At 40.2% G+C, this 24143-nt stretch overlaps 1 protein-coding gene across 7 annotated transcripts in view; it reads right to left on the bottom strand.

Moving 5' to 3' along the window:
- Positions 1–24143, bottom strand: part of Mitf (melanocyte inducing transcription factor) — a 221059-nt gene that overhangs the window by 93237 nt on the left and 103679 nt on the right. The window contains exon 1 of one of the 7 annotated variants that reach the window (XM_042680053.1): positions 285–434. The exons of 4 other annotated variants lie outside the window; for them this stretch is intronic. In XM_042680053.1, coding sequence (XP_042535987.1) covers positions 285–340 — 56 coding nt within the window. In that variant the 5' untranslated portion in view covers positions 341–434. Of the gene's footprint in view, positions 1–284; positions 435–24143 lie in introns of those variants that run through there. 2 more of the 7 variants (XM_042680052.1, XM_042680051.1) reach the window with 2 other exon arrangements.

Here is a 24143-nt window from a genome sequence, read left to right as displayed (position 1 = left end):
TATTCAATTTTAAATGAGAGAGCAAAGACAAAGGACTGGCATTCAGGGTGCCATTTCCCAAAGTAGTTGATACCCTTCTCCCATCCACCCATCAGAGGTTATGCAGGGACTGATTAAAGCCAGACACCAAGTAACAGCTCCAGTCTTTATCATTCCCTCTGTATTCAGTAAGTCAGTATTTATAATTCCTCCTCTGTCCTCCCCCTCAGAAAACAAAACAAAACAAAACAAAATGTTCCTGTTAAGTGGTCCCAAGATTATGTCCAGAATAAAACTTGACTTACAGATACAAGCTTTCAAAGGAGCATGGCATGAACATCTGAAATCTAAGCGCCTCCATCTTTTTTCCTTTAAGGTGTTCTGCGAGCCCTTGGCGAAGAGTGAAAGTCAAAGTTAGTTCTGGCACAGGCTGTGTCACTAGGGGTGGCTCTGATAAGGCCCTGGAAACTCCAATCCAAACACAGCTCCACGCTACAGCGGTGCCTGGTATCTGTCTGCAACAGCAGACCTGTATAATCCAGTACCTACAGCACCTGCAGGACAAACTGCTGCCTCCTTCTGCATACAGGCAGGACCCAGGACCCAGGCCCAGCAGGCAGAGATCCACCCACCCAGCAGCTGGGCAACACTGGGGATGCTGACTTAGCCTTACCCCAACTTGGGCACCAGTTCAGGCTTGCAGGGGCTGTGCATTACTAGAGAACTTGAAAGGAGAGGCAATTTCACACACGGGTGGCTTTTTAACATTTAATGGACTCACAGAATTCGGGGTGGGAGCGTTGCAGGGGATAGCTCCGGCCCCTCCTCATTTGGGGAGATCTTTTGGCATGGACTCTGTACAGCTTTTGCTGCTTTGCATCCGTGCCTGGGCATCTTTGGACCTTGGGAAGTGAGCACGACCTTCTGCTGACAGGCTAAGAGGCGCGCAAAGCTCCCGAGACCCCTAGACCCCAAGAACACATGGAGGACTTGCTCATTAGTCTCATCCTGGTGGAGGTAAAACACAAACTGCTTCTAACACTGAGCCCCATCAAGTAGGACACACACACCTTCAGGCTGTGTCACCCAATCCTATTCTGAATGCACTGGTATACAAGAAAGAAAAGCAGCAAACCATGTTCACACACACACACACACACACACACACACACACACACACACACACACACACTACAAAATGCAGACATGACAGCATCAACATTATCAAATATTTATGTAGCTCCTTCAGACTCAGCACACCGAAGCTTCCTTACAGAGTTAGAAAATATGGCTGGCTGCCTCTCCTTATGACACACAATTTGAAGGTCAGAACAATGACACATGGCATTGACAAGCTGTGCATCCAGGGCAAGGAACTTCACCTCTCTGTGCTTAAGAGTTTATCTTCAAACTGAACAGATATAAAACCATGCAATCAGTACTCACTGTCATTAGATTTGAATTAGATTGACTTTTTAAAGAAAATTCTTCTCCAGTAATAGGAAATATCCAGCCCAGGATCTTAGTCATTCAGATTCTGATTATTTGCTCACCATTCATTCATTCATTCATTCATTCACTAGTCTAGTGCATTTTTTTACATTTATTTTATTTTTTAATCCAGCATATATTTTTTATCTTATTGTTATTGTGAAGGTGATGTACAGAGGGGTTACAGTTAGTTATAAGTCAGGTAGAGAGTATGTTTCTCTTTTTTTCATCTGTCATGGGGCTTAAACTTGGCCTGGGCGCTGTCCCTGAGCTCTTCAGCTCAAGGTGAGCGCTCTACCACTTGAGCCACAGCTCCACTTCTGGTTTTCTGGTGGTTCACTGGAGATAAGAGTCTCATGGACTTTCTTTCCCAGGCTGGCTCTGAACCACAATCCTCAGATCTCAGCCTCCTGAGTAGCTCGGATTACAGGCGTGATGTACTGCCTGGCAGTACGGTTCTTTCTGAACAGTGTCCCTTCTCCCCTCCTTTTCTCCCAGTTTTTCCCTGGAACCCTCCTCCCCTACAGTTCGTATAGTTCATTTTCAACATAGTGTCTGGTAAGTATCATTGCTGCATCTGCTCTCCCTCTGTCAGGCCATTCCTGTGCGCCTCCTTACCCAAACAGATAAAACTTACATATAAGACAGAAGGTACAGAAATCAAAAACAGCAACACAGGAGGAAAAGAAAAACAACAAAAAACTTTTTTTTCCACTTTTTGGAGTTCATTTCAATATACTTCATTTTATATGATCATATTTCCATAGCTACTGAACCTTTGTGATCATCCCCTAAGAATAGCCTTCTTAGGTCTCATTGTGTGAATGTTTAAAGTCCCATTTATGTCCAAGTGTAATTTTTGTCTTTTATCACCTTGTGTGTTTACTTGTAGATTAATAGACACATTCTAGTTACAACAAATGAGGGAAAACCATGCAAGCTATGTTTCTTTGGGGCTGGCTTACTTCACTTAATGTAATTTTTACCTAGTCTTTCCATTTCCTTACAAAGAATGCAGTGTCATTCTTTCTGATAAAAGCATAGAATTCCATTGTGTATATATATATATATATATATATATATATATATACCTTAGTGAGTATTTTTAAAACCCCGACTCTGACCTGGCCACTATGGAAACTCTTCAAAGTGGGCAACACATATTAATCATATAAATCTATAATTATACATGTGGTAAGTACTACAGGAAGATGAAGCACGAAACATTTCAAGGTCAGAAAATTCCATCCTTAAGGGGGGGGGGGGGGGGAATTCTGGCTGAGCTCTGAGTGGGATGTGAGGTGGAAGGAGAATTTCCCAGCAGCACTGGCAGCACATGTAAAAACCCTGAGGTTGGAAGTTACAATCCACAGAGACTACAGAATACAGGGTGGGAAAAGCGTGGTACCCAGCAGACAAAGCAGTGTCTAGGCCAGACTTACAGGATCGGGAAGGCCAGGAAAAGGTCATTGCTTTTGTCCCAAGATGAATAAGAAACCACCAGGAGCCTGTAAACAGGGCAGCATGAGCTCAGACCGGAGTTTTTAGAAAGGGTTTTATGGCCTCTAGTTGAGAACCAATTTCAAGACAGATGGAATTAGTTACTACATAGTTTAGGTAGCAGTTTGCACCAAAAATGTAAGAGAAGAAAAAGAGCAGAAAGGATGAAATCAAAAGTCCAACAGGTTTTATTCAGGGTGAAAATCTGGGAAGGGCAATTAGCCCTGAGGGGAGGGGAGGAACTCAAGGACAATACCCAGGCCCTGAATTCAAGCCCCATTACCAGCACCAAAAAGAAAATAGCTCACGTGATGCCCATTTGGGTTGATGCTACCTAACCTAGATCTACAGTGGCCCATTGAGAGAACCAAGTACAGAGTGCAATCAAATGACCAAGGAAAGGAGAGGGCAGGGGCTTATTGTATCAAGATCCTCCAAGTATTACTCCAAGTATTATTTTAGAACTGAAACCTGGATTCATTTCACACTGATCCCCAGGGGAAAATGGGTGCCCTCCATGGCCTTTAAAACGGACCAGGAAATTATTCTAGATATTTGGCAGTGTGTGGAGTCAAATACTCTTCACTATGTTCAGCCAGCAGCATCACTTGACTTTTTATTCTGACAAATAAATGTTCATGTAAAATTACTTTAACACATAGGTGCTCGATGTATTTATGGTACTTGAAAAGGGTCTAAATGATGCAAGTATTACAGAGGGATCTTTGTGGACAGAGCAATGGCAATCTACCATGAAAGGGACTAAGGCTTGACTTAAATGTGCATATCTGCCCCTCGCTACAAAGCATAGGAAGTGTTCCCTGTGTCCCCAATACTAAAACATTACCCCTCAAATCATCACCCAACTATTCAGAGTGGCCTTTGAGCACCAAAAAACCTGAGTGACCATTACCTTTCTAGAATAATAAGCAGTCTGCAGTTTGATGAACAATAAATATAATTAAAGCAAGCAAATCTACAGTTTCAGGCAACAGTCTTGTGCATATCTTGAGTTCGTAAACATGTGAACTACATATGAATACATACAACACAACATATGTGCATGCATACTCGTGCGCGTACACACACACACACACACACATACACACACACACACACACACACACACACGGCTTAAAACAAAATACAAACTAAGAGTTAGTAAAGGAAAAATAATGTTAAAATACCAAATATAGCAAAATAATAATACCTGCCACTGTATTATTAATCATTTAATTTGAAATTTAAAATTTTTCTTGTTCTGCAATGCATTCCAAATCTGAATTTCTATTCCAAGTCCTGAAATACAACAAATCAACCAGTCATAAAAATTCTTACTGACCTTTTAATGCTGAACTGGGAGTTAAAACAACCAACCATCCAAGTGACAGCCACTTTTTCTTTGGAAGCTAAATTAGGCTTTGGAATCTTTTGGAAGGAAAAATCCAATCACTACTCTAACAGCGTTAAGGAACAGATAAGAAGTTTTACTTGTCATCCTGTCCAAAATGTAGCTAAAGAAAAGCTACCATTTTTATCATGCCTTGGGTTTCTTGTTTTATTTGGGGATTAAAGGTCCTACCATTCTCCCAAGCACATCATTGTATCTGCTTTTTTTTTTCTTTGATAGCCACTGTTCTTTTACGTGAGTTCCTACTTCCACTTACTAGGAGACAACAATTAGCCAATAATGGCTCACTAAGGACCAGGTATTTTGGCAGCCCAAGACTACCTTCTACATATGACTCCAGAAGCATCCACTTAGTCTTGGAATGTCTCATTATGAGCCCAACAAATGGGCCCTCTTCTTATCAGATGCACCTGGGGAGCCTTTTCCTTTCCCATCCTCTTATATGGAGGAGATGCTAAATGTACAAAATGCCAAGGACCTTGCGCCAAACAAATAATGAATTAGAGTGGGATAAGGTTAGGAGTTCTGTATTTGCTATAGCTCTTCATGAGAGTCTAGTGTGGAAACAATGACTAGCCAATATAACATAGAACAGATAAGAGTCACAGATGATGTGCTGTGTATAAATTATCTCTAAGAGGTAGGAGGAAAATACCCGAGAACCAGATCCCCATGTATCTGTTGAATAAAAAAGGTCACATATAGAATTTAATTCTGCAAAGTATTCACTAGGAATTACTTCTTACTCTCTCCAGAGGACTCCTTCCCACTGTGGGTTCCTCCTCTCCTGTGGATGAGGGATGGTGATCTCACCTTCTGTCCTCCTCAGATTGGACTTCCCTGAGCATCCTTCCCACCACGCTGCCTTTTGATCTCTAAGGTTAGCCCCTTTCTTTTATGGCGCTTAATTCAACTTTCAGTCATCTTATTTGCTTTGTGTCTTTGAAGGGCACAGGATCCTTTATGCTTATTTATTCTCAGTGAATAGCACATAGCAAGTGCTCAAGAAGTATTTTGCTGGCTGGATTATGGGTTCATGGAGAGACAAATGAGTGACATGAGGAAGAGAGATTCGGTAAGAAATCATCTATAAAATATCACTGAAGAGTTGCAGTTAATTAATCAGGAAGGAAGTTCAGGGGCATAAACAGGTCGCACAAATATGTACTCTTTATTTGGGAGCTTTTAAGCAGCTGAGCACAAGTGACTTTCATGGATAAAGTATTTGGGTACAAAGTTACAGGGAATTGGTCCAGTGTTCTAATTTGAACCACCACAACATGACTAAAGGAAACTTTTTAATGACTATCTATCTGCAGAAATAACTGCTCAGTACCCCTCAACACATGTATCTCTCTTATCCTGTTTCTATTTTTTCCTTCCTCCAGAGACCAGATCTCCCTGAAACAATACAGTAGCGTCGTTTCATTGAAAAACAAGCTCAATGAATCTGGTACCCAGAGAAACCCTTCAACATGGTCAAGAAGACAGAGGAGAGATGAAGATGACCCCACATAAACTTGACTTAGACCTTCTCAACTTCCTGAGGGATCTCGATGCTTGTGCAAACAGCAAGGGGGAAAAAATTAATGTTACAACTCTTTAGAAACCTCTTTGTACAACTAAAGATGACAAAAATAAATACTTTTTTAAAAACCCTTTTGAGAAATCTATCCTGAGAATAACAATACAATCCACAAAGAGGCACCTCACATCCTGTCGACGGCTTCATAAAGAAGAGACAGATATATAAGCTATCAGCTTGACTCTTGTCTTTAATGTTATACTCAATGGAACCAATTATTCCACTCAAACATAACAAGCATAAACTGTTCATGTACTGGCTGGCCTTATCTAAGTACTGAGTCACGGCATTTTCTTCTATAAAGTATTGATATGACCTTTTTCATAGAGTAACATGATAGCAATGATTATCTAGGAGCTCTGATAGTAGATAAGCAAAGCTAGCACCAAAAACCTCCTCTAGTTAATGTGTCAATTATGTCTTTATTTTTACTAAAACCATACCTATAAGTCAGGGAGGGAAGCACATATGTAAATAAGCAAAACCGGAAAGCAAAACTGGGCGACACTGAAAAAAACTGGAACTTCTCTGGGCTCAGATTAGCTTCTGTTAAGCTTATGTTAAATAGTTAGATTTCCCAAATGTTTGAAGCATCTCAAGTACTGCCTCTTATACTAATGACATCCGGTTCAGTTATGCTGAGCAAACAGGATTTAAAATGAGAAACATAATATTTGCACAAAAATCCTTCCTGTCTGTTGATTAAATCCAATCAATCATAATAAACTCAATATGCATTAGTTTTCTGATTCTAATTCACACTCTAGGGAGTCTTGCCTATAATCAAAGTGTGTATTTATGTTGATAGTAAAAGTTAAAATAACTAATATTTTAAATTAATATCCTGTGAAATTTCAAGTAATACTGCTACAAAGTGACAAAGAAAAAAATTACATCTTTCCTTGAAAAAATATAGTGCCTCATTCTTACTTTAACGTTTACTATTATTTAACTGCCAGACATAACAGGCCAGGCTGTGATATAGAAAGGGATATAATAAGCATTCCAAGTCTGATTCCTAATGTTTTTTTAAAATTTATTTCATTTTCTTTTTTGTTGGGCTTGAATTTGGGGCCTAGGTACTGTCCCTGAGCTTTTCTGGTCATGTCTAGCGCTCTACCAGTTTGAGCCACAGCTCCACTTCCCTTTTTCTAGTGGTTAATTGGAGATAAGAGTCTCAGACTTTGTTGCCCGGACTGGCTTCCAACCACAATCCTCAGATATCAGCCTCCTGAGTAGCTATGATTACAGTTGTTAGGTGCCACTGGCGCCTGGCTTAAATGTTTATTTTTAAAAGGTGTGCACAAGATCATGAATAAATTAAGATAGAAAATAAAAAGCATTCTTATTAAAACTCATTCATTTTATCCATTACATATTGAGCATCTATGATGTCCTAAGCTGTATTTAACATGCTTGATCTACATCTGGTTTATATTATGGACCAGATTCCTTTTATTTTTTTTACATGATCATTTTACTTAGTCTACTATTTTCAATGGTGTGGGTTTAGCTCATTAGTAGACCATAATCAATGTTTACAAAAATGAAATAAAACAGATGGGAAACTAATCTCAAGATATATGTAATTTGTGCCATTATTAATATAATACTTCTGTTTTAACATGTGTAGATTAAATTTGGTTGAATAGTTGTTTATATATAGCATACGTTTGACCGAAAGGCTTCTGTGGCCATAGTGAACTCTAACCTAACTCAAGGTGAAAAAGGACTCTGGTGTATTCTTGTGCCAAGTAGCTGAGTCTCAATCATGATGATCAACTTTTCAAAGCAGATTCAAATAAGACAGACTGAGCTATCTTCCACATCCAATCAGGCAAACTCTGAACCTCGTCATGGACCAGATTCTTAAAAGGCATGGTTTAGATTAATTTTGAATAGTAAAATCATTTGTTCCTTTAAACAGACTACTTGGAAATTGGATTCGTGATGGTTGAACATCATGCACAATGATATTCCTATTAATAAAGCTATTTAGTTCTTAATACATGATCAAGGATCAATGCATTTTCACTCCTTGGTGAGTCAAAATATGAAAAAAAAACAATCAGAACAGAGTAAAGCTTTGGAAAGGAGGATGAAAAGAGACATTCAGAAGCCCACACTGACCCTTGTACCTCATATTTACATACATATTCACATTTATTTAGTCTTCTTTATTTAAACAAAGAAACTGAGGATCCCCAAATTGAAGATATTAATAAGTCATGGATCTGGGCTTTACACTTAACTGTAGGGCCCACAGTTCTCTCCATCTGCCTCTATTTCAAGTTTTTGTAAGCTACTCGATGATCACAAAAGCAAACTCATTCTAGAATTAGAACCCACACTGGAGTGGCCTCTTGACTCTGTACTCTACGTGGCCCCATTCGACTAACTTCTGGATTCTTCGAGGCATGGACCATGTCTGTTTTCTTCACTCTATCCAAGTACAATGTGACACAGAGAAGACACTTGGTAAGTATTTGTCAGTGGGATATGTGTTTCATTAATTTGACATGGTAGTTTTTATTTGTTTTTTAACCACTTTAACTATGACCTGACTTTAAAAAGCAAAACAGAATGAAGCACAATTCCTGAGTATTAACATTAAGTATGAATTAAATGAATGTCATTCACTAGCATGAAAGACAAAAAGGAAAAAAATAAGCTGGGCGCCGATGGCTCACGCCTGTAATCCTAGCTACTCAGGAAGCTGAGATCTGAGGATCATGGTTCAAAGCCAGCCCAGGCAAGAAAGTCTGTGAAACTCTTATCTCCAATAAACCACCAGAAAACCGGAAGTGGTGCTGTAGCTCAAGTGGTAGAGCATTAGCCTTGAGCTCAAGAGCTGAGGGACCAGTGCTCAGGCCCAGAGTTCAAGCCCCACTACCAAAAAAAAAGGAAAAAAAATGTCCTTAAACTCAATCCTGGTTAGAGAAAGGACTACACAAATGTGAAATTATGGGGGGGGGGGGGGGGGGGGTAATGTATCAGCACAATTTTTAAAAGTGTTAATGGTAGAAAATGTAAGGACATTCTCAGAAAGGAAGTATTCAAAAAGGTTTTCTAAGGGGGAAAGAAGGACTTTAGGAAGTTGGATACTTTTTTTTTTTTTTTGCCAGTCCTGAGGCTCGAACTGAGAGCCTAAACATTGTCCTTTGGCTTCTTTTGCTCAAGACTAGCACTCTACCACTTGAGCCACTGCGCCACTGCTGGCTTTTGCTCTGTGTGTGGTACTTAGGAATCAAACCCAGGGCTTCGTTCATGCTAGGCAAGCGCTCTCTAAGTCACCTTCCCAGCCCAGAAATGATACATTTCTCTGGCCAAGATGGTGAGTCAGTCTTGGGCAATGTTTCCCAAGTGTGGGGTTCAAGATGGTTTTAAATGACAACATACAAACTCCATGTTAACCACAGAATCACACAGTGAAAGGGGCTTTTCGGATTTCTTTCATCTTAGGGAAAAGACTCTAAGGCTAATATATTTTCAAGCTCTCAACAATTGCCCCGGGCTATTGTAAGCATCTAGCCATTTTCTTTCCATTTTATTATAGGCATTTTACATGTACTTTCTCTCATGGCTTCCGTGTATAATAATATTGCCCTTAGAATCCATGTTTAATGTCTCAATCCTTAGGTCGTTTCGGGGGCGGGGGGAAGGAGTATTAGTAATAAAGTTAACACAAAAGTGGCTACAATGTGTGAAAACACTAATTGAGAGAAATAAAGAAGGTGTAGAAAGAAGATTAAACATGGCCCAGAAATAGTGTCTAGCAGTAAGACACTAACAGCTATGAAGAATTTCAGTCTGATAAAACAAAACTGCAAAGTGCTCTGAAATCATAGGAAGCCAGCCCAGCCCTAATCTCTCTAGCTGTGGAAAATGAATATGACTCTCAGATATGATTCCATGCAGGAAAAGTGGGACCTGGCCAAGGACTGAGCATATCACAGTGGAAGTGGTATAGAAGGTTGTTGACAGTGCCTGGAAACAGAACCTGAGTACAGAAAGGAAGGCGAGCCTGTTTAGGACAAACCCATCAGGCATGAATCTGGGATGATCGCCCTTCGATGCTGAGAAGACTACTGCTGCCTGTGTTTCCTTCTTGGGCAACAATTCAGCTAACAGTCCAATTTTATTTTGGTCTGATTTTCCTCTAATTTCATAGTGAAATAATGAAAGATATTTCTAGAAAGGATTTTTTTTTCTTCTGTAGCTACATAAAACTTTCATACACTAGATGGAGCAACTTTACAATACTTGAGCCAAATACAGATTCAAGTTATACTTGAAAATCTATCCCTATACAGAAAGTAACAGGAAAGTTGTGTGCTAAGTATATTTGAACTAAGTGTGTCACATTTTTCAGATTCAAAGTTGCCATTATTTTGCCATTTTTTTCTTATTTTCTGTAACTCTTAAATCCAAGTTAATATCAAAGTAATAATAATGCTATAAAATGTGTACTTCAAATATGCACAATGCTAGTGGTACTGGTGTTTAAACTCGTGGCTTTGTGCTTGCTATGTAAGCACTCTACCATTTCAGCAAATCCCCAACTCTTTTCTGCCTTTTTAGTTATTTTGCACATAAGGTCTCATATTTTTACCTAGGGCCAACTCAAACCTCAAACTTCCTAGGACTGCTTGGATGGCTGGGATGACCAATGTACACCACCATGCATAGGTTACTAAATAAAATAAAGCCTGACTAACTTGCAGTTAGGTTGGCCTTGAACCGTGAACTTCCCAATCTCTACCTCCAGAGTGCCTGGACCATGCCTTTAATGCCCAGATATTTAATCTTGTAACTCACTGGTATCTTAAAGCTTTAACATATATTTATTAGAGCTTTATAAAATGACATTGAAAATATTATTTCCTTCCTTCTCTTCTTTTTTCCTTCCTTCCTTCCCTCTTTCCTTTCTTTCTTCCTTTCCTTCCTGCCTTCTTTCCATCTTTTACTCTTTTCTATTGCTTGGGGAAAGAAAACAACTTATAAATGTAATAAGCTGGTGGTCTCCTTAAACATATAATAAAGTCAGCCTGCTCAGGCTTAAAGGGATTAGGGCAAGACAGTTGCAAGGAGACAGAAACAGAGAATTCATGAGAATTCAAAGACTGGCACAAGTGCCAGCTTAAAACCACTAAGGCATTTGCAACTGGATCTCTAGGATGAGGAAAGGTCCCCATTCTAGACAGAGGTGAGCACTGTATTCACAGTCACCAACCTGGGGCTGAGATGGAGAGGCAGGAAAATAAGACAAAGGCTACTGCCACAGGTAAGGAAGGTTCAGAGCAGGGACAACTTTGCCCCCAGGAGGTATTTGACAATGCTTGGGGGCACTTTTGACTTGCATAAATGGGGAGGTGGGATGCTGGTGGCATCTGGTGAATGGAAGCTAGGGGTCCTGCTAGCCACCCAACAATGCCCAGGATGGTTTTTTAAAAAGAATACCTACTCCAAACACCAATTAGAACCTGCACTGAAAAGCTACTGTAAGACAAGCACGTCTTCCACAAGGAAAACAACTTTGTCCCAAGCCCTTGTGAGCAATCTCTGACCACAAATTTCAATGTGCTTATTAGATGCTTTTAGGTGTACAGCATCCTGTACAAGGATGTACTTGCTATTATCATAGCTGCCACACTTGGTGGGCCATTTGTGTCAATAGATTAAAGATTCAAAGGAAATAGGTACTTGTCTAGCATGTGAACTGGTTTTCATCCTCAGCATTAAATGAGGGTTATTTCTACATCATGACATACACCGACCAAGAGTGAGCCACAATTAGTCATCTCTATGTAGAGATAAAGTCAAACGTGAAGAAATCACAAGGCACATAGAATATTTCCATAGGATCCCAATTAGTTAAAGCACAGACTATACTGGAAAAAAAATGATTATAATTCAGACAGGTACTTATCTCAAAGGGGAATGAAGAGGAAGATGCAATCAGTGATGAGCTTCCAGGATGTTCTATATTTAAAATGGATACATGAGTACACAATTATTTGTTTTACTGTTCTTCACTAACACTAAACTTTCCTGTATATAAGATGTATGTAAAATAAGAAAGAATCAAAAGCAGTACCAAAAAAGGAGTACAAGAAACAAAGTGGAGTCATCAGAATAAATGATGGAAGATATTAAGACAGACACGAGTTCTGCTGTTCCTGGCTAAGGGAGTCCCAGGGTCAGGGGTATCTCTTAGTCTTCCTCCCCAAATCCCAATACACAGTAGTCATTCATCATAGCTTATCTGTCAACAACCTAACTGCATTGCATTTTGTTTTGAAATGGTTCAACTCTAGACTGAACTGCAAAACTATTCTGTCTACTTCCCACAAACCATCTATACCTACAAATACAGAATGTCTTCGTAAAGCAGGATTTTACTGTTTTCATAAAGCTATGTAAGAATATCAATGGTTTTGCCAGGAGCTGGTATCTGTTGTCTGTAATCCTAGCTATTCGGGCAGCTGAGATCTGAAGAATTGAAGTTTAAAGCTAGCCTCGGGCAGAGTAAGTCCTTAAGACTCCATGTCCAAAACAGCAAAACTCTGGGTTAGAGGCACAGCTCAAGTGGTAGAGTGCCAGTCAACCAAGCAAGCCAAGTGAGTATGAGGCCTCTGAGTACCAGCAAAAAAAGAAAAGAAAAAGAAAAAGTTGGGCACTGGTGGCTCATGCCTATAATCCAAGCTACTCTGAAGGCTGAGATGTGAGGATCTCTGTTTGAAGCCATCATAGACAAGAAAGTTCATGAGACCTTATTTCTAATAACCTACTTGGGAAAACAGCCAGAAGTAACACTGTGGCTCAAGTGTTAGAGTGCTCACCTTGAGAAAAAGAATCTTATGGACAGTAACTAGGCTCTGAGTTCAAGCCCCAGTGTCAAGCACATGAGGACAGAGTTGAAGGGAGGAAAAAATGGGGGTGGGGGAAGGAGATAAGGAGAGAAAGAAAAAGAGAATATCAATGGTTCACCAATAAGCAATGAACTAATTTCATGTTTTATTTAGATTGGAATTTGGAGCTAACTTACTTTCCTAGACTTCCCTAAATGAGTTTAATAAACATAAACAATCTATTCTCTAACTCTGAATACTTGCTTGAGGTGTTATCTTAGCTGTGGTACCCTTCATGGACTTACCATCTCTTCCTATCTAAAACAACATTCTTCAATAAAATAAAAGATGGATTCATAACCAATGATTGGTGCCTAACACTCAGCAGTTGCTGAGTGAATAATCTCATCCAATAACTTTTCAAAAAATAGTTTGCATGACCAAAGCTCAATATGAACATGTCTAATGACTAAGTCCACTTCTTGGTATATACTGAACAGAAAGGTCTATATATATTTACTGAAGAGTGTACCAAAACACTCATGGAGGTATTGTGCATTACAGTGCGAAACTGTTGGCAACTCAAATCCTCATCAACAAAATAGTGATAGAAAATTCTATGACAATGTACTACTACTACATGAAACAAGAGATGAGTCTCAGATCTATACTGCTGAGCAAAAAAAAACCAGTGAGAGTATGTTCAATTTGGATAAGGTAAATTAAACACTAATATCATAGTGTATGGTAGCAGAAGTCAGAGAAGTGACCATGCTAAGAAGAGGAGATAACAAAGAGGCACAAGAGTGGTGGTGATACTAGGTGCTAGTGGCTCATGTATGTAATCCTAGCTACTCAGGAAACTGGAATATGAGGATCATGATTAGAAGCCAACCCAGGCTGAGAGTTCTGAGGCTCTTACCTTCAATTAACAACCAAAAAAGCTGAAAGAGGAACTTTGGCTCAAGTGGTAAAGTGTTAACCTTAAGCAGAAAAATCTCAGGGACAGTACTCAGGCACTGAGTTCAAGCCTCAGGACCAGCACATACACATATATACTTACTCTCTCTCTCTCTCTCTCTCTTTCTCTCTCTCTCTCTCTCTCTTTCTCTCTCTCTCTCTCTCTCTCTCTCTCTCTCTCTCTCTCTCTCTCTCTCTCTCGGTGCTGGTTATTTGGCAAAAATCCATCAGGCAGGATTTGCATACTTTTCTGTAGGAATGTTATACTCTGATTAAAAGTCTATTAAAAATACACTGAAAGGGCTGGGAAGATGGCTCAGTGGTAGAGCGCTTGCCTTGCATGCCTGAGGCCCTGGGTTCGATTCCTCAGCACCACATAAGCAAAAAGAAAAAAGCTAGAAGTGGCACTGTGGCTCAAGTGGTAGAGCGCTAGCCTTGAGCTGAATAGCTGAGGGACAGCGCCCAGGCCCAGAGTTCAGGCCCCACGACCAGACCCCCCCCCCAAAAAAAAAATACTGAAAATCTGTCCACTATTAAAAGATTATTCCTTGACTAACTTTTCTAACTTCCTTAACAGTAATCTTCCTTGATACTCATTAGACAACTCTTCCTCCTCTAATACACTAAAAACTTACCTTCTCATTTCTTACATATGTTTGCCACCTCATCGAGATCATGGTTCAGTATTTCCCATAAGGTTTCCTCTATTGTCAGCCATAGATGACAAAATCCAAATTGAATTTTCAGAATTCAAATTACATGTTTTTCCCTTCTCAAAGCAACATCATTCTGTGATCATATTAGGCAGATAGTATCCAAAATTTTATTAGTGTCTTTTTATTCTTTTTTTTTTTTTTTTTGGTCAGATCTGGGGCTTAAACTCTGAGCCTGGGTGCTGTCCTTCAGCTCTTCAGCTCAAGGCAAGCAATCTGCCACTTGAGACAGAGGGCCACTTCCAGTTTTCTGACGGTTAATTGGAGATAAGAGTCTCATGGACTTTCCTGCCTGGGCTGGCTTTGAACCATGATCCTCAGATCTCAGCCTCCTGAGTAGCTAGGATTACAGGCATGAGCCACCAACGCCTGGCTCTTTTTATTCTTTTTAAGCAATTAAATTTACTTTAGGTACATGGGACCGTAAGGTCTGAAATGCACACAATCAGCTCACACCATCAAGACATATGGATCATTCTAATTTCCCCCAAAACTCCCTTGTGCAGCCCCTTAGAAGTCACTCCCCCAATCTGCAAACCCAGGTTTCTGTTTTGCCTTTTCCATAATACGAAATTAATGGAGTCAGACAGCATCTATGCTCTCACATGCGCTTTCATTTCATTCTGAAGGGGATTTGAGATTCCTGTAGTAGCTGCAGGTACAGCAGTTTGTAACTTTCTATTACTACTGAGTATTCGTCACAGCACATCCAACTTGTTTCTTGTTTGGGGCAATGATATATAAAGGTGCTATTTATTTTTGTTATTTTTGTTTTTAAAAAAATATTTGCAAATGATTCAGCCAACGTCCCACAGTTATCAATGATAAAAAGAAATGGTAGACATTAAAAAAAGAAACTACCAGAAAGCTTCTAAAATCTAGCTCACAATGCCTTTTTAATTTAGTTTTTATTTTGGGGTGCCAGTAATGACTCTTGCTTGGCTTTTTTACACTACTGCTTGAGCCACATCTCTATTTCTGTCATTTTGCTGGTTAACTGGAAATGACAGTCTCCAAGATTTGTCTAACTGAGCTGACTTCAAACTGAAATCCTCAGATCTCAGTCTCCTGAGTGGCTAGGATTACAAGTGGGAGCCAACAGCAGCTGGTTCACAATAAATTCTTTCTTCAAGAGAGTGTGAGCTACCTTTTCTATATGTAGTACACATCACAGACCAGAGTCCAGACGCATGCCACTAGGAGAGCCTTCTATAGGCTCCTTGCCAGTGTGATCCATGTGGCTAGACTATGACAAGTAGCTCATTTGTCCTGATCTAGGTACAACTACGCATCACTGCTATGTCAGTAAATGAGGAGGACTGCTGGTGGCCTTTGCCTTTTGTGTGACCTGCTGTACTCACCTGGAATAACTCGGAGGCAAGTGACAGCCCTAATCCCTGGAGTCTCTAAGAACATGCTAGGAAAAGGACTGCCACAACAATTACACAGCTGCACTTGTCTTTTTCTGTTGATTTAAACATAAAAAGCATCTGTCTCAGTCCTTCGGGGACAAAGTGCCCACACAAAATTTCCACTAGCTGGCATTTTGGGTGTCCGATGTGGAACTCAAGTCACTGTGTGACCAGGGTCATGGCCCTGGGGAAGGTGGAGCGTTAGTGACATTTCAGAAAGGTAGCAGCCTGCACCTGCCACTGCAGCTAAAGACAACATGATGGCTCAGAATCTTTAAGACTCCAGAGTAGCAATAATACTAACTCTGCTAATAACGTTCTGGAAATGTTAGTAGTTCTATGATCGTCACAAGGAAAATCCTGAGAAGCTCTTCACTTGAAACTGGTCAAAGGTTCTTAAGTAATTACACAGCATACACTATAGCTTCTTTGACTATCATTTCCATCCCAAACTTTAATAGTCTTCAGTAACAACCCTTTAGAATTACTACTACTGTCAGGTGCTGATGGCTCACACCTGTAATCCTAGCTACTCAGAAGGCTAAAATCTGAGGATTGCAATTCAAGTCAGCCTGGGTAAGGAAGTCTGTAAGACTATTGTCTCCAATTAACCACCAGGAAGCTGGAAGTTCAGCTGTGGCTCAAAGTAGTTGAGTGCTAGCTTTGAGCAAAAAGAAGGCCCTGAGTTAGAGCCCCATGAACGAACACACACACACACACACATGCACACACACACACACACACACACACTACTACTACTACTACTACTACTACTGAGTCCCTCCATCACTACTACTACTACTACTACTACTACTACTACTACTACTACTACTGAGTCCCTCCATCACTACTACTACTACTACTACTACTACTACTACTACTACTGAGTCCCTCCATCAATGAGGTTCTCAGCAACTGTAATACTTGCTGAAGGGTTTACAACACAGGAATTCAATCCAGAACAGTCTGAACCCAGATCTATGCTCTTAGCCCACTGGCTATCTGCCACTCCATAGTTCTACAAATAAACACATTCACTTATCCAGGTATTCAAAACTATTAATATAGCCATTCAGAGACATAAATCTGAGTAGGACATTCTCTTTTTATCTACATATGCTCATTACTTGTGGAAGGACAGCAAATTTTACAAACAATAATATTTTAGACTCCTTTCCTGAGACGCTTATGAAAACCAGTTTTCTCTTTGCAGAGAAAATTCTCACAAGCAAAGACACACCTACTGAATGTGTGGACTATAGAAAGTATTCTCAACTGAATGCTTAGACCACAGGTTAGAAGGCCCTGGATTGCTTAAGAGGCTAACTATAAACTGCCCAGAATTCAAAGAGGGAAGCCCAGGTTGCAGAAATTCTGAACACTGAGAGATATACATGCAACAAAGTGGAAAGAAGACCTTTGCAAAGAATTCCATGATGCAGAAAGCTGGCAAAAGATCTGATGAGCAAAAAGGAAGGAAACAGGGAGATAGGTAACAAAAGCCCCTGAAATATTTCAGCCATGAGTCTCCTACTTCTGGAAAGGAGTGGTGTGAATGAGCAAACAGGGCCCAAGCTCCAGGGTCAGAAAGAACTGCGTTCAAATCCAAGACCCTCCCATTTCTCATTAGCTGCATACCCAGCCGGGAATTATTCAATCCCTCTTAAATTTTGGTTTTCTCGTCTGAGAAAGAGAAATAAAAATGGTTCCACCTTCACAAACTGTGAGATGATGCAGGGGTAGTGCTTAGCAAGCACTTAGCACAGAACCTCATGTATAATATTCAATATCTCGTAACCCTTATTATTAACAACATTATCACTACTACCACCACCACACCCTGATGCTAACATGGCCTGACCAAAGAGACTCCTCTGAATCAGCACCCACTGAACTCATTGGCTTAAGTCCTGGATACTCTGCTCCATTTGTAGACACACAAAATACACAAAATAAAATGATCATTACTCAGATAAAAGTCTCAGTGTAAATTATCGACTGTCCGCGTACTCTCCTTGGGAATTTATACCTTATTATTTATTTTCATTCACCACACAAAAATGGGATTAGTATACAACAGAGGAGAAAAGGGAAATTATAACTGTCTTTAGGATATTAAGATATCTGAAATAGGTTCTTTATAGCATAGGGATATTCTGTTTTCTTGAGAGAGAATAAAGATATTAAGAGATGGAGAGAAAATACAAATCATTACTGTCATGCTCATCCAAAAACATCAAGTACATGAAGGTCTGGGAGGACCTTCTACACTCACTCATGTCACTGTATGAGCATATGAACATAAATTACTATGGAGAGAGAGAAAAATGATGAGTATTCTACTCAATTCTGTTTTGTTATTGTTGTTATTGTTTTGGTTTTATTATTGCTGTTGCTTTGTTTTGTGCTAATACTAGGTTTTGAACTTGGGAACAGAAAATTCTCCCTAATCATTTTTCCCTCCAAGTTAGCATTCTACTCTTGAGCCACCACTCTACTTCTGGCTTTTTGGTGGTTAATTGGAGATAAGAGTCTCAAGAACTTTTCTGCCCAGGCTGGCTTCAAAAAGCCATCTTCAGATCTCAGCCTCCTCAATAGCCAGGACTAGAGTTGTGAGCTACCTGTACTTAGCATTAATTTTAATCATTATGCTTTCAAATCATTTTAAATTCTTCATGCAATCTAGGAGCTAATATAAAGCCATATACTGGAATCCATCTATGAGAACTCTAGGAAATGTATGTAAGGTTCTGTTTCAATTCCTCAGCCATGGTAATGGAATATTCATGCAACCCTGGCTCTTTCAAACGTTCCATGGCCTGCCATTACATGCCAAAGCAATCCTGCTAGAGTCAGCTCTGGAAAAATGAAGTCATGGGGGGAAAATTTTTTTCTCACCCTACCCAGAAAGTTGGGCAGGATATTTGTTTATCTCTAGCATCTGATCTGGATAGACCCCCCCCTCCCCCGCCAGTCTCCTGCCCCTGAAAGCACATACATGAAAGGAAAATGCAACAATCCCCTCTGAACCCAAGCTTCCTTTCGGGTTTAAAGAGGGTCTCCTGCAAAAGCAGAGCAGTAAGAAGAGTCAGCTCCATCTGCAATGAAAATAAGCAGTAGATCTAACTGTTCTAGGATAAGGAGAAGCATTTGCTCCTGACCCAGGGACAGGAGTGGAGGCTGTCTGGAGGATAAGGTTGCTGGCACATTATTAATGGGGACTGTGGGGAAAGAGCTGATGAGCTGAGAGGTCGTGAAGGGTGTGGGGATGGGAGCAGGGCAATTGTTACCATGTGGATAGCAACAAAATCCAAAATCAGATCCCTGTGAGGAAGGAGTTCCCAATGGTTTTCAGAAAACTCAACAAAATTTCAAGACATGAATCCAAAGCAGTCTTGGAGGGGGATGCAAAAAAAAGAGTAGTATGTATTATAAAGATCTTTCTCTCTACCTGACACCTGTTACATGTAAAAAAAATCACCTTCAAGAGAAAGGTCCACCCATCACAAAACACCACCACCATTGTCTCACAGAATTCTCACACATCATTGATCAAGATATACATTGTACTCATCATCTGACTAGTGGAATTGAAACCCCTCTGTGCAACCACTGAACAAGTAACAATCAAAAAGAATTCTCACACTTCTGTTTCTGTAACCACTAGTTTGTAAGTAGCACAGTCTAGGAATTATGACTACAACCTATAGTGTAAAAATTACCAGGCTCTGCGGCTTACTACCTTTAACTCAGTTTTCCAGTTGTAAGGAAGATAATAATTGAAGAGTTCAGGCAGACAAGGCATTCAAGTAGGCCTGGTCTTGATACTATTTTAGTCTTCTAATCTTCCCTAATTGTAATGTGCCCTTCATGAGAAAAACACAGGCAGATTCTTTCCAGTGGGACTCTAGCTTTGCATTATGACAAACTGTGAAAATAATATTCTTGCTTTGGTTTTCTTTGCCCTTTAATACTTGCAAGTCTGAACCTACAAGTCGGAACATACAAATGAATAACAAGAGATTCGACAAAACAAAGACACAATCAGCCCTCATTGAGCTCCACTGAACCCCTGGAGCATGATCAGGACCGTTTGTTCAATCCCCAACTGACTTTGTAGCTGTGTATTGCTAAGTATATAAAATATAGACTCCTTGCTAAAGGAAAACTGCTTTGTATACATGCTTCAGAGCTAGCCAACTTCACTGTCTTTAATCTTTGGGACTATGACAGTGACTCTGTATCTATATCTAATACATATTTCTTCACTGGACAGTGCTTTGGGATTTTTTTTGTTCTTTTAAAACCATTTGTATCTGCTCATTAATTGCAAATATTTACTGAATCATATAATCATAGAATCTGGGTATTTTTAGATGTAAGTTCACCAACATGATCTGAGGACATAAGCAACTAGAGGTAGTTCACACTACTAAGACGAAATATTGGATATGTCCAATGGCCAATTCGCTCTCCAGAGATTGTGTTTGTGTGTATGTGTGTGTTTGTGTAATTGTGCATGCATGCACACACATGCATCTGCCAGTGCTAGGCTTTAAGTCAGGGTCTGGGAACTGTCCCTCAGCTTTTTCACTCAAGGCTGGCAAGCTACCATTTGGGCCACACCTCCACTTCTGGCTTTTTGGTGGTTAACTGAAGAGTCTCACAGACTTTTCTGTCCAGACTAGCTTTTTTTTTTTTTTTTAAATTTTATTTTATTTTATTTGAGAACATACTGTACAAAGGGGTTACAATTACATGGGCAGGATAATGCATACATTTCTTACCAAGCATTGCAGCCTCCTCCTTTGTTTACCCTTCACCTCCCTTCCCAGCCTCCCCCCTCCCCCCTCCAGACTAGCTTTGAACTGCAATCCTCAGACCTCAGCCTTCTCTCAGTAGCTAGCATTATAGGTATAAGCCACTGGCACCAGGTTCTCCAGAGATTTTATTCTTGCTGCTGTGCACTTACCACAATTACCTTCTCCCAGAGAGCTGCATGGGCTACTCCTTAGTTAGTTTAGTTCTCTACTTAGAAGCTTACAAGCCACATATAACCTGTTAGTTTCGGTGATCTTTTTACCTGTACTAACATACATATATACATTGCACACATGCATTTATACATACGTACATACATAGCATACTCCTCCTGATGAAGCTGATAACCCTAAGAAGGACATTAATGAAAATCCTATTCACTGCCTGCTACAGATGGAGTTAAGTTTAACCAGCAACATCAGCCGGGGTGCAGTGGTCACACATGGTACTCAGAAATAATGTGTCACATATAAAGAAAATGAAGGCACACAGGACAAGTGGCAATCATCCTCAGCATCGTGGAGGCAACAGAGGGTATGGTGAGCTAGATCCAGATCCATCCAAGGATGACTTTAGGTCCATTTTTATGGGAGGATTTCTCAACGAAATAAGAAATTCCTGAATTGTATGTGAAAATGAATGACTTTACATGTTGACCAACTCTTGAGTTGTTTCCAACACTACTCAGGCTCCAATAAACATATGTGATGGCCAGTTTCTGAAAGGCAGGTCTCGGGGCCAGTGGAAATGATTATCTTCTCAGATAACTTTCCAGCACCCATGGCACTGTCTCTGTGCATTGCCTTGAATAATATCTCCTCATGGTCTCAGTACCCAGTAAATAATTATTTTCATGGAAATGCACAATATCCCAGTAATTTCTCTTCAGAACTAAGAACACAATTATTCTGACTTGCTCAGTTTTCAAGTTCTTGATGCAAAATCACAAAAAGTACCAACAAGGCTTAGGTACAAAATTCTGTGCACTAAGAAATTCATGTATTCTCAAATTTTCCATAATTACCAAATTTATTTTCAAAACAAATTTCAAGTGTAAACCCATAAAGAATTTCAGAACCCTACATTCAAAGAGAGGTCCAAAGAAAAGCCAAAATCAAGTTGCCAGGCAAAAAACTAAAAAAATAAAAATAATACAACCAGGGGGAAAATGTTTATGTGTACGTATTTCTTTCCAAAGAGGCTTTAAAACAACTTACAGTAAAAGAAAAGTAAAAGGCACAACATCCAAAAATAAAACAACAAAAAACTGATGTAAATGACGAAAGACAAGGGTGAAAGAAAGAAAACACAAGTCGGGCGCCGGTGGCTCACGCCTGTAATCCTAGCTACTCAGGAGGCTGAGATCTGAGGATCGCGGTTCAAAGCCAGAAAGCCAGCCCAGGCAGGGAAAGTCCATGAGACTATTTTTTTGGGGGGAGGGGGAGGTCTGGTCATGGGGCCTGAACTCTGGGCCTGGGCGCTGTCCCTCAGCTCTTCAGCTCAAGGCTAGAGCTCTACCACTTTAGCCACAGCACCACTTCTGGCTTTTTTCTTTTTTGCTTATGTGGTGCTGAGGAATCGAACCCAGGGCCTCATGCATGCAAGGCAAGCGCTCTACCACTGAGCCACCTTCCCAGCCCATCCATGAGACTCTTATCTCCAATAAACCAGCAGAAAACTGAAGTGGTGCTGTGGCTCAAGTGGTAGAACACTCACCTTGAGCTGAAGAGCTGAGGGACAGCACTCAGGCTCTGAATTCAAGGCTCACGACGAAAGGAAGGAAGGAAGGAAGGAAGGAAGGAAGGAAGGAAGGAAGGAAGGAAGGAAGGAAGGAAGGAAGGAAGGAAGGAAGGAAGGAAGGAAGGAAGGAAGGAAGGAAGGAAGGAAGGAAGGAAGGAAGGGAAAGAAAGAGAAAGAAAGAAAGAGAGAGAGAGAGAAAGAGAAAGAAAGAAAGAGAGAGAGAGAGAAAGAGAAAGAAAGAAAGAAAGGAAGGAAGAAAGGAAGAAAGAAAGAAAATTCAAGATGAAAATAAAATGATCTCAAGAATAAGGTTCGGGGCTGGGACTGTGGCTTAATGGTAGAGTGCTTGCCTAGCATGCATGAAGCCCTGAGTTCAATTCCTCAGTACCCTATAAACAAAAAAGCTGGAAGTGGTGCTGTGGTTCAAGTGGTGGAGTGTTAGCTTTGAGAAAAGAAGCTCAGGGACAGTGCCCAGGCCTTGAATTCAAGCCCCAGGACTGGCAGAGGAGGAAAAAGTGGGGGAGAGAAGCAGGGAGAGGATTGGGGAGGGGAGAGGGAAGGAAGGGCAAGGGAAGGGAGAGGAGGAGAAGACATAGAAAGGCCTTGTCAAAAAATAAATAAATAAATACAGGACAAAATAAAAAACGTAATGAAAACTATTTAAAAAGAAGAAGAGGAAGAAGAAGGTTAGTAAACAAATGTAAACCATTGTCTACCCCCATCTCTCGAAGGGGGTAGCCAAATTTCTTACACATTTCTTTGTAAGCCAAAGGGCTTGGAGTCTAACAACTTCAGGGGCCAGGGAGGCCAAGTGAGGCAGTGAAATACCCTGAAAAGAGCCTGTTCTATTTTCAGGGAAGAACACATTATGACTCCCACAGTTTCCATGGAAACATGGAAGCCCAGTGTGGCCAGATCCCATCTTTCAATAGACGCTGGTAATTCAAACACACTGTGTGAAATCTTCTCATTCCAATGTTGGCAAATGGTTTTTCTTTTGGTTTTTGAAAGAAAAAAAAAAATGTGGGGGCCAAAGCAAACATGTCTGTGGCAGTAAAGAGGAAGAAGATATGATCAGTTACATGACTAACTATATCCATAAAATTAAAAAAAAAAAACCCAGAGTTGTGTAAAAAGCACAGTCATTTGTGGTATTGAAACCAGAGACACTTCTCTTAACAGTCTTCATAAAGAGGACGTTGTTAAAGCCACAAGACAGGCAACCCCTACAATCAAGATTTAGAAGGCTCTCAGAATCTTCAGTGGCAATTGAGGGACAATTCTAAAGGTAATTTCATAGAAGTAATTGCTGGGGAGTGGGGAAGTAGGGATATAAATTCTCTGGTATGTGCAAATCTCAGTCAAGATATCTATAAAGTCTAGGTCACTGTAGGTTAGATCTTACAGTAGATTTCATGAAATGTTTTAACCAGTAATTTTGGAAAGGCATAAAACTCTCATACCTTCCTTAAACATTTCCTCCTCAGAAAATTCTTCTTCAAGTAACATATTACTTCCATACTTGCTTGTTTTAGAGTGTTCCAGAGAAACAAATGAACCTCTGTCCTTGGGCCTGGAATCCATAATTTTTTTCCACAGTAGAATTAGGAAAACATTGAGTAGCACCATGTTCAAGGTTAGACTCTCTGACAAGGACCTGGGGTGTTTTCTTCCATGGTG

This window comes from Dipodomys spectabilis, unplaced genomic scaffold (genome assembly GCF_019054845.1).
Source record: "Dipodomys spectabilis isolate Male_0828 unplaced genomic scaffold, ASM1905484v1 ptg000054l, whole genome shotgun sequence".
Taxonomy (NCBI): domain Eukaryota; kingdom Metazoa; phylum Chordata; class Mammalia; order Rodentia; family Heteromyidae; genus Dipodomys; species Dipodomys spectabilis.
This window is presented reverse-complemented; position numbering and strand designations above follow the sequence as displayed.